At 37.0% G+C, this 14,657-nt stretch overlaps 1 protein-coding gene across 1 annotated transcript in view; it reads left to right on the plus strand.

The window, feature by feature from the left end:
- The window catches only part of LOC113494714 (protein polybromo-1-like), a 34,422-nt gene that overhangs the window by 14,257 nt on the left and 5,508 nt on the right, over positions 1 to 14,657 (plus strand). The window contains 18 exon segments of the mRNA XM_026873145.1: positions 322 to 528; positions 1,103 to 1,285; positions 1,714 to 1,862; positions 2,380 to 2,498; positions 4,017 to 4,130; positions 4,638 to 4,804; positions 5,258 to 5,324; positions 5,404 to 5,527; positions 5,846 to 5,979; positions 6,563 to 6,685; positions 7,364 to 7,487; positions 7,813 to 8,001; positions 9,816 to 9,955; positions 10,380 to 10,482; positions 11,669 to 11,864; positions 12,200 to 12,276; positions 12,732 to 12,857; positions 12,860 to 12,896. Of these exon segments, the coding sequence (XP_026728946.1) occupies positions 322 to 528; positions 1,103 to 1,285; positions 1,714 to 1,862; positions 2,380 to 2,498; positions 4,017 to 4,130; positions 4,638 to 4,804; positions 5,258 to 5,324; positions 5,404 to 5,527; positions 5,846 to 5,979; positions 6,563 to 6,685; positions 7,364 to 7,487; positions 7,813 to 8,001; positions 9,816 to 9,955; positions 10,380 to 10,482; positions 11,669 to 11,864; positions 12,200 to 12,276; positions 12,732 to 12,857; positions 12,860 to 12,896 (2,379 nt within the window).

The following is a 14,657-nucleotide window of genomic DNA, read 5'->3' on the forward strand; positions in this document are numbered from 1 at the left end:
TTTGAAAATATGTTTGTTTGTGAGGCCTGGTCTTTACGTTAAATTTGTCTCGTTTAATATGCTATTAAGAGGAGTGTGCAAAAAAAGACACATGGACAGAATAGTTTAAAGTTTTTTTTGTAATTGTATTTAAAGTGATAAAAAAGTAATAAAGGTTTATTTAAACCTAACCGAAATTAGCCGCCGCTGGCTTAAGCGTAAATACCGGGCAGTATTCTACCGACCAGGGTGGCTAATACAGTATACAGCTTAGGTATGAATAAGCATGCACATGATAACCTTCATTTTTATTTACCTAATCATTATACTCATGATGTCCAGGGCCCGCCGCCTGTCCCGCACGGACAGCCAGATCTTCGAGGACTCAGTAGAGCTGCAGTCGTACTACATCGCGCAGCGGGACGCGCTGTGCCGCTCCACGCTGGCGTCGCCCGCGCTGGCCTTCACGCGCGACACCATGGCCACCAGCGTCGAGCTCGTCAAGCAGTGCAAGCTGCTGCAGGAGAACGAGGACGAGGACGAGACCAGGTACCAACACCATACACTCTTTATTGTTATATGGTTGAGTAACAACCTATTGGGTGCACCGATAGCCGAGTGGTTGAGGTCACCACGCCAAAGCAACCGAGCGCTACGTGACGCGGGTTCGATCTCCACGTAGCACACACAAAGATTAGAACTAAGCATTTGTGTGATCCACAAACGCCTGTCCTGATAAATAATGCAGGAGTCGTATTTTTTTTAAAAAAAGAGCCTGACTTGCTATCAGGAATTGAACTGCCCGTTGGCTTCTGACGTGGCTTAATATGCTTGAAATTTCAAATCCTGGGATTTGCACCTACAATTTGAGACATGGCAGTCTTATGGTCATACCACATAACGTACTACTTTTTATGATTAGACTGCCAGACTATGATGGTCTATGACTACCACCTTTTACTAGGCTACGGGCACGGGGCATGCAGACAAGTTGCAATGATCTGGGCTAACTCTAATATACGTTGAATCGCTCAAACTAACAAGTCTCGGTACTTTGAAGAATAGTAGTTTAAGCATCACATTTATTAAAAAGCATTTAGTCAACCTTCCCATATAATTTCAGATCTAGCACAGACGACTCCATACCACCAGGTGGCGCTCCTTTACAACAAACAGCATACACTAAAGGGGACTTCATATACATACAGCCGGACAAAGGGAACAAGGAGCCCGGTATCGCGCAAGTCGAGCGCGTCTGGACCAACAACGATGGCGTGCCTTGTGTCTACGTTAATGTGTATTTCAGGTAATTAACTTGTATATGTTGATAATTATTATAATAAGACAAAAGAAAAGAATTATAATAATGATTAAGATAGTCGTAATATTTAGTCTTGTGCTATATACAGTCAAAAAATCGTATAAGCGAGTAAAACATAACGTCAGGACTATGCTTAAGAATATTCTAGAATAAATGTGTTGAGATTTAGGATAGACAGGAAATATCGCTTCAGCTTGTTTAATAAACATATTTTTATTTAATTACAAATCAAACTATTAGTCAATTTAATGCATTCATTTCCTTACACAATTAATTGATAGTCATTATACACCGCTAATACAACCCGAAGTTTGTTATATAAATCAATTAATTATCATAATAGTCTATTACAAATCATCAACTTCACGGAACCAATCTTATCCTGCCAATAAACAACATGTCCCCCCCGCCAGGCCCCAGGAAACGTTCCACGTGCGCACGCGCAAGTTCCTGCAGCAGGAGGTGTTCAAGACCGAGGCCCACCGCGTGTTGCCGCTCGACCACGTCGCCGGACACTGCTACGTCATGAACGTCAAGGAGTACTTCAAGTTTAAACCTGAAGGTAAGTACTAACATCACTATAAGTAGATTGTTCCCACGTTTTTATACACGCACTTTTCTTGTTCCTCTGTGTGTCGTTCCGGTTGGATATTTGCAACTCATTTTTCAGGCACTTGCTGATAAGTTAGCAGGCGTAAATTGTCTAGGTAGCTTCAAACCCGATCACAATGCAATTTACAAGTATAAAAACGATTTGAAGAATGATTTACCTTTTGATAAAATTTGAATGAAGTGAAACCATGGAATGAAACCATGGTACCATTTAAAACCATGAAATTTTTGATTTTTTTTTCACATTATATAGGGTTATTTTTGTAGGTGAATAAACTAACTTGTGCTGATGAGTATCTATGCGTTCGGTATTTTATTTTGGATAAATTAACATTAAAAAAATGTAAATGGTTTTTTCTGACAAAAATACGTCCAAAGTATATCTTACAAAGTATAAATAAAGGAATATCGAATGTTGTGTTTATAAAAACGGTCTCACAGTTAAAATTGTTTTAATTTGATCACAGGTTTCGCCGACAAAGACGTGTACGTATGCGAAAGTCGGTACAACACCAAGTTGCGCTGGTTCAAGAAGATCAAGGTGTGGGAGGGCGCCGAGAAAGAGGCCACACTCATTCCTAGAGAGGTAACACATTTATACAACTAATTATATTGTTTTAAAGAAATGTTGTCGAAAGTTTTCACATCACATGATGCTGGTTTTAAAGCAATCGTATTCCTGGTTGTGTTTGAAATTTTGGTAACACCAGTAGCCACAATAATTATCCATTGAAAATGGTTCTAAATAAAATAATAATGATACTTAAATACATACTGTAAAATACGTATTAGCTTGTCACTAATTTATACTTGCTGTTATTATAATCTCACTGCATATACATTATATTTTAATCCAAACTAATATTATAAATGCGAAAGTAACTCTGTCTGTCTGTCTGTCTGTCTTTCTGTCTGTCTGTCTGTCTTTTCTTCACGCCTAAACTACTGAACCGATTTGTGTGAAATTTGGTACAGACATAGTTTGAAACTTGAGAAAGGACATAGGATAGTCTTTATTACAAAAAATAAAAATAAAAAATAAAATTTATTACGGACATACTATATAATAGTGCCATCTATTGGTCAAATGTCGAGCTGTTCCTATGCTCCGTAGATAGATGGCGTTAATCGCGCAATGGTGTCATTACACGTGTTCGGTTCATGTTATTGTTTTAATTCATCGGAAAATCCATCAGAAAAATGTAAATAAACAGTAAAAAGGTGTAAAAAAAATAATATTAATATAATAAAAATTTTACTACAAAGAAAATGCTCTAACGGAGTATAGATAATTCTATTAGTACTACGCGCAATGGTGTCGATCGTTACACGAGTTCGGTTCATGTTGTTTTAATTCATCGGAAAAAAGTAAATAAATAGTAAAAAGGTATGAAAAAAATAATAAAATAGAAACAGACTTTTTTTCCTTTTAAACTGAAATGACAAATCAGTAGAATGATGGGAAAATAAGGGAAAAATAACATTTTCGCCTTTTTCGATCGGCAATAACAGCTTTAATGCCCTAAGTGAGTATACATCTCTTAAATTGAAACGCAGAGCTCATTCTGTTGATTTTTGAAGAGTTCCCTGGGATATCTTCCACATTTCAGACTGATCAAATTTATATGGGACCACACTGACACTTTACTCTTTCAAACACAAAAGAATTTCTCAAATCGGTCAATAACTGATATGCCTTAATATACATATAAAAATACGGTCAAATTGAGAACCTCCTCCTTTTTTTGCAGTGGGTTAAAAACTTTCTGCTCAAAGTAAATTTACGGACGAAGTCGCGGGCAAAACTACCCATGCTAAAAATGCGATAATAACTCTGTCTATCTGTCTTTCCGTCACGCCTAAACTACTGAACCGATTTGGATGAAATTTGGTTCAGACATAGTTTGGAACTCGAGAAAGGACATAGGATAGTTTTTATCCCAAAAATCCTGCGGGAGCGGGAACTTCTCAAAAATCCCGCGAGATCGGGAACTATGTGAGTAAAACCAAAAATCTGCCGGAAGTCACTGTTCCACGCGAACGAAGTCGCGGGTAAAAGCTAGTAACTATATAATTAAAGTATAATCTCTTTTCTATTCCTTAGGTGCCACTAGAGCCGAGTAGAACGGTATCGGTGTTCCGTGAGCGCGTCGAGAAACACAAGGATGAACTCGCTGAGTTGGAAGTGCTGGAGAATGTTCACGAGAAGGAGAGGCCGGTTAGTAACACATACACATAAAAAAAGTCTTAATGTAATATATAGAAAGTATTGTGGTAAGCAGCACGTGAACACGTGCTAGAAAACTTATTGGTTTAAAGGGTTGATAAAAAAGTATTATAACACATCTAAATGATATAAGCTCATATTATTATACATACACAAACATATGTGTGTGCACATAAATTATTAACTTTTATTATTTTTGTTACTTCCTTTCCTGTTTGGATGGGACAGAATACATCAGTAAGTATTAGAAGTAATACAGTAGCTAGTATTTTATTCAAACATCAAAATAGTTAATAATATATTTAAATGTTTAAATCGACAATAAGTTTTAAATCCTCTTGCCACACATTCATTCATTCTTAAAGTAGAAACACAGATTAATGCACAAAAATGATCTTATAACATTTCCTTTTAAATATACTTTAACCCTAAAACCCTACACTAAAAACTAAAACACTAATTATACACTAACACTAAAATAATAATTATATATTACAGGACGTAGTGATGTACAACCCGTTGGGAACAGACGATGAGAACACGTACTACGAGCAGTACAACACTGTCTGTTCCGGCGTTATCAAGACGGGGGACTACGTGTACGTGGTGACCGACGGCGGCAAGCAGATGATAGCCCAAGTCGACACTATATGGGAGACTGGAGAGTAAGTATAATGTTTGTTGTGTAGAAATTTGGTTTATAATCTGTGTGGTTTATTTTTGAATAGCTTGTTTAGGTTTAGGAACATCTAATATAGATAGTTGAGCTTGATGTTTTGTTACGACTATTTTCAATTTGGAAGCTCTTCTTTTAGGCCGCTTATTTTGAGTTCATAGCTGTATATCAGTGACGAAGTGTTATTTTCTTTATTATTCGTTAAAGTTACTTTCCCACTGCAAGGCAAAGGCCTCACTTTGATTTTTCAAGTATATTGTTTCTATATAACAAAAGCCTTAGTTGAAATATTGTCCATCCACAATCGAGAGTCAAGAGTAATCAGTTGTTACAAGCTTAAAAATATTTGATATTATTTATTGTTACACATTGTTTAAAACTATTGATCAATACACTCAGGAAACAAAAAAATAAATTGATTATTTAATGTTATTTGTTACAGCAACAAGTGTTACTTCCGCGGTCCGTTCCTCATCTTCCCATCGGAAGTAGCAAACATAATAAACAAGGTTAGAATGAAGATACATATATTTTCACTTAATATTTATATATTTCAAATGTGCTAAATAAAATTATCATTAACTGAAGAGTATGTTTGATTTTCAGCCTTTCTACAAGCAAGAGGTGCTGTTGACCACGATCCACGATACCAGCCCACTTGTGGGCATCGTGGGCAAATGTTCCGTTTTGGATTATGATGATTATCTTAAATGTAAGTATTATTTCTATTATAGACGATAATAGTTTGTGTAATATAGCTAAATTTATTTTAAATACATTTTTAAGCTTTTCTTTATAACTTCTTTATTAACCAATTTCATAACAAAATCTAAATGTTTATAATTTTAAACTATTTAACACTAAATCAATCTTTATTGCATCAATTGTGGTTACAGTATATGGTCTTATTATTACATTTTGACATTTTTAACACAAAAAAACCCAAAAAACACCTGTTTACCATGTTTAACGTAGAAAAATGTATAGTTTCACCTTATATGATTACTATAGCTATCCCCTTTTTTCCTAGGTCGTCCGACAGAGATAGCAGAGAATGACATATTCGTTTGTGAATCGGTATACGACGAGTCCAACCGCGTCGCTCGCAAGCTAAAGGCGGGACTCCGCAAGTTTGAACATACCAAAGATGTCACTGTCGATGAGGTAATGTGTTTTTTATTCATTCTAACTTGAATGGTGCAGTAATATGTGTGAACGAGATGGAGTGCGTACGGATTTTGTAGAGTCTCGTAAATAGAATGAGATGTTAGACGAATAATAAATGATTGTAAAAAGAAGCGTGGAAAAGGAGCTTATTAAAAATACGATTCCGATATTTTCCTTCAGTACCTTGAAACTTATTGATAAGAGTTTGGTTTCAAGGGTTGAAACATGTGTTTTCTGCTACCTGACAAAAGTTAAAAAATAAATAAAAAAAATCCTCTTCAGCTAACTCTTCATATTCTAAATTAGTAGTCGGTTAAATTTCGGTCTACAATCCTACTAATATTACAAACGCCAAAGCTTGTATGTACGGATGTTTGTTCCTCTTTTACGCAAAATCCACTGAATGGATTTAAACGTAACTTAGTGCACAGATAGTTAATAACGAGGATTAACATATAGGATAGTTTTTAATCTGATTCTATGTTCTCGTGGGATCAATTGCAATTTATAACTGACGAGCCTGCGGGCAACAGCTAGTACCGTACCTAAATATATAATAATATAACTACTTTGTTTCCAGATCTACTACTTCCCGAAGCCGCTGGGCCCGCCGCCGCTGGCCACCGCGCAAGAGGTGCAGTCCACGTCCAGCGCCTTCACGCAGAAGCAGTTCAACCAGAACGTCAACTCTATGGACTCCATGGTAAGATATAACAAATCATTTTACTAGCTGGTGATCTATAATCAAAAACAGTGAGGCCTTTATATATAGATTAAAAATAAAAAATGGGGGGGGGGGGGTTTCAGACTACAGACAAGGTTTCGTGGATCACACAAATGCTTGTCCTACGTGGATATCGAATCCGTGGCACGTCGGGCTCAGTGTGTTTTTCGTGGTTACCTCACTCGACTCTCCGTGCAGTCAATCAAACTTTAAGACAAACTAACTGTTTTCGCGGTAGTCTGCGATAGTGTTTCCGCTTGGCCTCCTACTGTTGGAAATGGGCATTCCGGTGGATTTAGCCGGTAAGAGTCCCCGGTAAGGTAGGGGTGGTACATGAAGGTTTCCACTGGGTCATAAAAAGGACGAACTATTAGTAAATAAAAAATATTCACCCCTTAGTTCTTGATCGATGAATGATCTTCGTTTATATAATTTTGAGTTATGTTTCTGCTTTAATACCAGTCTACGTATAATTTAAAGGCTAATTAATAAAAGGTAGCCAATAATCTCACCCAGGCCTATGTCCAGCAGTGGACGAATATGGTGAATAATCCCACATCACAATACTTCTTTAAAAACAAGTATATTTATAAAGTTTCTGGGTTAGTGCTGTTATTATATGTCTTCATATTATAACATTGAAATGTTCACTTACAGGACAGCAAGCCTCAGTTCACGAACCTCATCAACACGACTATAGGCAGTCAGGATGTGGAGATGATTCTCGAGAACTCGCTTGACGACTCCTCCCTCGCCTCGCCTGCTACGCCCCTATCTATAGGTAATTATTACTTAGACGATTTTTATTTACTAGACATTTACATATACACTTTGCTAAAACTGTTGAAGACTCAGACTAATGTTTGTCAAAAAACTCAGTTTGAGAATAAAATAATAATAAATAAAAAATAACAATAAAGTTAATCGAAACAATCAGAAATAAACCAGTCGTTTATTTGTTTCACATGTTTTTGTAAAAAATAATACACCTTGATAAAAAATCATTTTTAATACTTAACAAATAGAGTACACTTATCTACACGAAATCTATCCTAAGACTAAGCCATGCACATAAGCAGATATTTAAACTTTTCCTCTAACCTCAGGTGGTAACAGCAACCCATACAACCCTTCAATGACAGCGACGCCCACCCAAGAACGCTCCAGCACGACAACAGCGCCAGCTAGCAGCAAGAAGAAGAAAGACAACAAACAGAAGATAGTCACCGGCTACATTCTGTACTCCAGCGAAGTTAGGAGGGCCATCGTAGCGAATAACCCTGAGTCGACGTTCGGTAAGTCTCAATTAAAATCATTTGTTCAAATTAAGCTACTAAGTAGCAATTTCTAAATGTCAAAATGTCCGTTTGTCAATCATTTACTGGCTAGGCACTGCGGTATTACGGTATATTGCAAATGCAAGCTATTTAAAACGTAAAAATAGCCTGAATAAGGTCTCTTTCAAATCTTTGTTATATTTTATTATCTGACTACAGGGAAGTAAGAGTACAATTTGCTTTGGTTTTGCAATATACGTAGCGCCGTTGACGGCTAGGTGGTGGCAAATACTACCAAAATGTTACTCTCATTGTGTTGCCATAAACGGAAAACGGCATCTATTGTCAATGTTATACTTTTTGAAAGACGTTTCAAATTCTTCAAGCTAGCACTTTAAATTCATTAAAACTTTAATTCTTGGCCATTATGTGTAAATATTGTCATTCTATGTGTGCCAACATTCTCTGTGTAAGCGCTATGGATGCCCCGTGGTTCAATTCTGTTTAATTCATAAAATAATGAATAAATCTTAAATAACTTAAAATTAAATTACTTATTAATGAAAAAATGGCTACCGTAATTTTTGGTGCTTTTAATGCCTTAAACTTACTTTTTTACTGGGCTTGCCATGCCCAGACCTTTGCGTCGAGTAAAAATTCAAAAATCAAATCTTTAAAGTAGTAAACACAAACAAGAATTGAATAACTGTCCAACCAACTATCTTCATTATCTTTGTGTGTGTAACCGCAGCTTTACAACTGTCCTATATGTCTGATCCTAACGCCACCTATATGTAAATCTAGCTAGCAAGGATAAATCTTTAAAATTAGGTAGGTATTGTACCTCTATTCGTTTAGTTGGCTTTCTCATATAATGCACGCTATCCCTTCAGTTTTAAGTTAAGGCCTATTCAGACTTAACGGTATTCGCTACCTTTTGATACAGCAAAAACCAGTTGATCCCTTTTCTCGTCAAAATGGATTTCGCTATTCTCGTATCTCGTAAATTTTATTCTAAATTTCTCATAAAAAACCCGTGCAGTAACGAATACCACTAAGGTGTGAATAGGCTTTAATTGTTGTGTACGATTATAACCACATAGTTTCGTACTAATCCTACAGCTGATTTCTCGATCGCTGATGAACACAAACGAAATTATTTATCTGTTGAATCTACTGTGAATGGTTGTTAGTCTTTTACTCAACCAACCACAGTCATTATCAGATTGAATTGTACAGCCTTTGGGAAACTGTTAATTTTCAATTGCTTAGTCATTTGTTTTAACACTTTGGATTAGTTCAGTGTACGTACAATGGTTAAAGAATTATTTGTTTAGAGTTTTTTTTTATAGTAAAACTTAAATAGTTCTCTCAGAGACGTTGTGAATAAAGAAATTTACTTCAACCAGATGAGTATATTTTAGCGCATATTGAAAAACCAACAACTATACATATCTGTAGTTTTTAAAATGCTCAGCAGCAATCACAAAATCTCGAGTTAAAAACCTTTACCATTTAAGAAAATGTCGTGGTCAGCAGATTTGACCATAAATCACAATTATAATGAATGAGGAATGTTCTGAAATATACCAGTCTGTATCTTAACGTTTCTGAGTAAAAATGTAAATAAAGTTAGTTTAGTACAAAAAACTATATACCTAGCTATAGAAAATAATGTCACTAAAACTGTTGAACCTTAACAATAAAAAAAAACATCAAGTACCAACATAATCTTTCAAATTTTACGCACACACGGACAACCAGAGAAAGAGTCGTCGAGAAAATTAATGTCGCGTTCTAAGGTACGTGTATAGATGTAGTGTGTGTTGTAGGCGAGATATCGAGGATAGTGGGGAACGAGTGGCGCTCGCTGCCGGCCTCCACCAAGCAGAGCTGGGAGGAGCGCGCCACGCGCTGCAACGAGGAGACCTCCGCCAGGCTCGCCGAGGAGATGAGGGAACTCGCCCAGCACGTTAGTTGTTGTCTAGATTTAAGTTTTAATGAACAGCAATTTGACTTCATTTTAGGTCTTTAAAATTTGTACCTATCTTTTCTCTTGTTATTTCGTTTAAAAGTATTTTTTTTGTAAGTACAGTGCAGGGTGACTGCTTAGAATTGAAAATAGAAGTTCGTATCAATATCAAAAACCAAAACCAATAGTTAGAGAAACGCATCAAAAAAATCATCGGCATTATCATAATAATTTTAAAACCCTTTTGGTATACTGACAAATTTAAGGAGCCAGTTTTCAATAAGATATATTACGTATTCGACGAATTGATGACGATTTGAATGAATTATTTATTCACTTATCCTTAATCATTCACCTACGATTCTGTAAAGACCAATTATAAGTAATCTAGGTACTCACTAACCGGTACACGTGTACTTAACAGACGCCGATGGAAATGACATACGAGTGCGCTTGGGACACCTGCGACTATCAGTTCGAGGATCTATCTGACTGCATGGAACACTGCATCGGTGATGGCGGGAACAGTAAGTATTTATACCGTTATATTAGCTCTTGGAACTAACGAGACTTGGTAACCCTTAATACTTGCTATTTACGATTGCCAAATGGAAATTGGACTAAAATTACACTAGTCGTATTCTCTAAAGCATTCATAGTGAATGAATGCTTGAGCTGACAGTGAGTGTTCGGCCCCGTACTGAATTACTAATTATTGTGTTGGCAAAATGCTTAAGAGAATACGAATGGTGTCAAATAATCCAATATCCATTAATTCAAATTGAATTGTAAATAACAGAATTGGGGCCCAGGTTTGATTTTAAAGGAAAAATAATTTGTCATCATGTTAATAGTGAACAGATCAAAGCCAGCGCTAAAACAGAGATCTGAATAAGAAATATTTCAAATTCTCTGAAAGGTTTTTAAAACTCTTTTTTTAATCCTATTACAATTTTGGTCATTAAATTCGACAGCTCTTAAGCAACTGGGTGCTTTTGTGTATATTATTGCTGAAGTCGTGTTTTTTTTTTATTTGATATTAATATTTGTGTAACTCTTAAACGCTGCTAGTGATTGGTACATTCGTTGAGACCAAAAAAGTCAAGCTTGAACGTAAGTATCGTCGCTACTCATTTTCTTAAGCATTAACTTATTATGTTTCGTATATTGGGGATACCGATTGTTTTGTGAAAAATATTGGCATGTACATGGCAGTTACTACAGAAAGCTTTGTGCTGCGGTTTCGATCATTGCATAATAATATTGTGAATATTGTAATAAGTGTAATCCATAAAGTTTTGTTTAAATCAAATAAGGAATAAATTACCTAGTACTGTCTACTAAACTGCGCAGTGTGCTGTGTCTAAAAGGATTTTTTGCGTTCATTTGACTGAGTCTAGTTCAACTGACAAATCCAGTCTAAATGCCTGTTACAAGTCTATACTGGAAAACGGCTTCTTTTTATACAAAAATATTGACTATTTATCAAGCAAAACTGATCTACAAATAAAATAGTACCAACTACTTATCCCAGCCTAGGCCTAGGCAATAAAGCTGGACCGAGATTTTTTTAGTCATTGTTTTATATCCCTACGTCGTGCCCTCAGCGTGGGTCGATCTTACTCGATCGACTTTAAGCCCATGAAAAAAAAATGTCATTATTATTATATTAAGTATTCTACTACTCGTTACCTAACCTGCGTCCCCCCACATGCGTGTCGGCAGCGGGTCACGTGCAGCAGCACTACCGCGGCTCGCTGAGCGAGTACCCCTGCGTGTGGCGGAACTGCGCGCGCGTCCGCAAGGGACAGGCGCCCTTCCCCAACCTGCCGCGCCTGCTGAGACATGTCCGCGACCTGCATGTCAACAAGGGGAATGGACGGCTGATGGCAGTGCATGAGAGGTCACGGTGAGTGAAAAGACGTTTGTATTGATTAGAGGTCTACTATTCAGTTTGGAGCAATAAAGTCGCTGGAGTTTCTTGGAGAATCGATGCAAAAATCTCTTTTTTTATGTAAGGAAGTGGATGACGGGCAATAAAGTAGGAAGTGTATTTTTTAATGTAAAGAAGCAAAGGACTCCATAAAATGACATAACATTTTTCGTTGCGTTTCGATTTCATATTACAATTTTAAGATTCTGTTCTTTGCAGTTTTTTTTCTATTTTATATCTGATTAATAACGTCGTTGAAGCTTCAAACACGTTTTCTTGAAGTAAGTTTAATTGTAATATTTTCGTTGCAGAAACTTCGTGCCCTCCTCGAAGAAACCGCCCAAACAGTTCAGCACCAATGTACGTAGCGGCGTGATGTCACCTGGAGGTATGTATTGTGTATATTAGTTATTGGAGTACGCAGTAATAGGGTATTTGACTAAATCTATTAATATACATCTGTATAGTCCGTAAGGATGATAAAAAGCACTTAAGTTTGGTAGTAAAAAGTGTACTGGTAAGTGACTTCACATGACATTTTAAACTACTGTACTTCTAAAAATACGTATTCGTATAAACAGATGTTAGTTTTAGAGCCGATTTTTCAATCGCTAGAAAACTTTTATCTGAAAAATGTTTGACGTTTTGACAGCTTTTGTATAGAAAATATGTCAAACGGCCACATTTATCCCTCAGATGGAAATTAAGTAATGATTGTTAAATCAGCCTTTAGACAGGTACCCAATTTTACATAAGCTGACAAACCATCCCTTTCAAATTTTACGTTATATTTAATTTTTTTTTATCAAATATCTATAATATTCATACCCTGTCCCCCCACAGCGTCCCTGTCGGGCATGTCCCCTCTAGCCCGCAACACGCCGTCCCCGGGCGCGGGCGAGGCCTCGCTGTGCGCGGCCCCCGCGGCCCCGCGCCCGCACCTCGACCCGCTGTTCGTGGCCGCTCCCCCCGCGCGCAGAGGCTCACGCACTCAGAGGCTTACATCAGGTAAGGATTCTAGCTGCAGTTATATGTCCGCTGTGCGAGGATTTATAGCAGGTCAACCTGTCCTAATGGGGCTGATGGGGTAACACATGTCTGTGCCACTCCGTCTGCGCTGGTTTACATGACTTATTTCTCTGTGGGGTATATTGATATATTTGATCATGTGAAATGCCCGCTTTTCGAAGCCGCGTGCATCGGCTCGCATACTCAGAGGGATAAAGGAATATATTGACTAGTGCAATACGAATCTTTATACATAACACTGGTCACGTCAAGCCCCATACACTCTGAGAAGCTTTCATCAGGTAAGAATTCTGTAAGAACAAGTTGTAATAATGTGAGATACTCCCACTGTACGTGGCTGCGCCTTACTTGCGCACAGAGGATCAGAGATATAAGAATATATTGATCGTCTACGTACGTCACCAAACGTTCCTAAAAAGTATCATTATTTAGAAAACCGATTCTAGTGTACTATATAGTTCAATTCTTCATCCTATTCCTTTATCTAACCTAGTTTCAATTTCAGAAGACACTTCCCACCTTGACTTGAACCTATTTATACCAAAGCTTTAAGCATTATGTAGTTTTGGCTATGTTTAACCCAAATGCGTAGAACATGTATGATGCATTCGTATGAGTTCCTCCGTTGGGCAGTACTGTAATTATACCAAGACTCCGCGTTATTTTGCGAAGGTTTCTGGTCACTTGACCTTTCGGGCCGTGTCTTGCTTATCCCTTCGGACTAAGCAACCGACCGCGTTTAGTGCAAGTGTGTTTGCATTGACAGTGACAAAATTTAGTTTGGAGGAGAACACCAAATTGGATCCGTTTTAAAAATTTTCGTTTACTTCATGGTGTGCTTTAATCCTCATATTACCGTGGACTACTCCTGCCTTTGTGTATTTTAACTTAGGCAGGCGGAAAAATAAGTAAAATACGTTTTTTCTTCGGCTCAAAGAAGAATAAACCGAGACCTTGATGCATCGGGCGTCTCCGAAATAATCATCATCCTTATCTAACCTTTCCTCAATTTTATTTTATTTATTGTCGTATATTATTGAGTTAAGATATGACTTATACTCCGTTGCACTTATTTACACAGATTTAGATATATACATTTACTATCATTTTAAAAGCATGTAATATGGACAGACATTTAATAATCCCGGTAAAATCAATTACTAGGAGTCTGAAAATGTGTTAAATTGTTTATTTGTTTTGTGCGTGGTTTTTTTTTATTAAATGCAGGTGTTGGATGTTTTTTGGTTAATGTGGAACAAATAATACAGTATCCAGAAAGGTACAGGCAAATTAAGCCTTTATTGTAATGCAGTGAGTAAATTACTACTTTCAAGTCCATAGCAAAATATAACAGCGATAGAATATAAGCCGTCAATGAATGTGTTATTTAGTTAGTCAAAATTTCTATACAAATTAAGTGTATACAATTATTTTAGAAATAACAGACCGGGGGGATTCTTCTTTGTGAAAAAGAATCAGGACCCGAATTCTAACCAATCCGAGATATTACTGGTGCCATTTGGGCCAGCGGGCACGAACGAACAGTTCCAAGCACTTGTTAACATGCAGCAAAACTCACCGACAGCGATGCAAGCTGTACAAGTAAGTACCGTCATATTTAAAAACGTAGCACTTTTTTAGTCTCGCTAAAGCTGAAAAATAGCTGGAATTAGGGAATGTTAGTTTAAATGTGAAGAAACCGCAGTCGTGTTCTAAATATAATTATGTTGGCACTTTCCA

Source organism: Trichoplusia ni, chromosome 6 (genome assembly GCF_003590095.1).
Source record: "Trichoplusia ni isolate ovarian cell line Hi5 chromosome 6, tn1, whole genome shotgun sequence".
NCBI classification, from domain to species: Eukaryota; Metazoa; Arthropoda; class Insecta; order Lepidoptera; family Noctuidae; genus Trichoplusia; species Trichoplusia ni.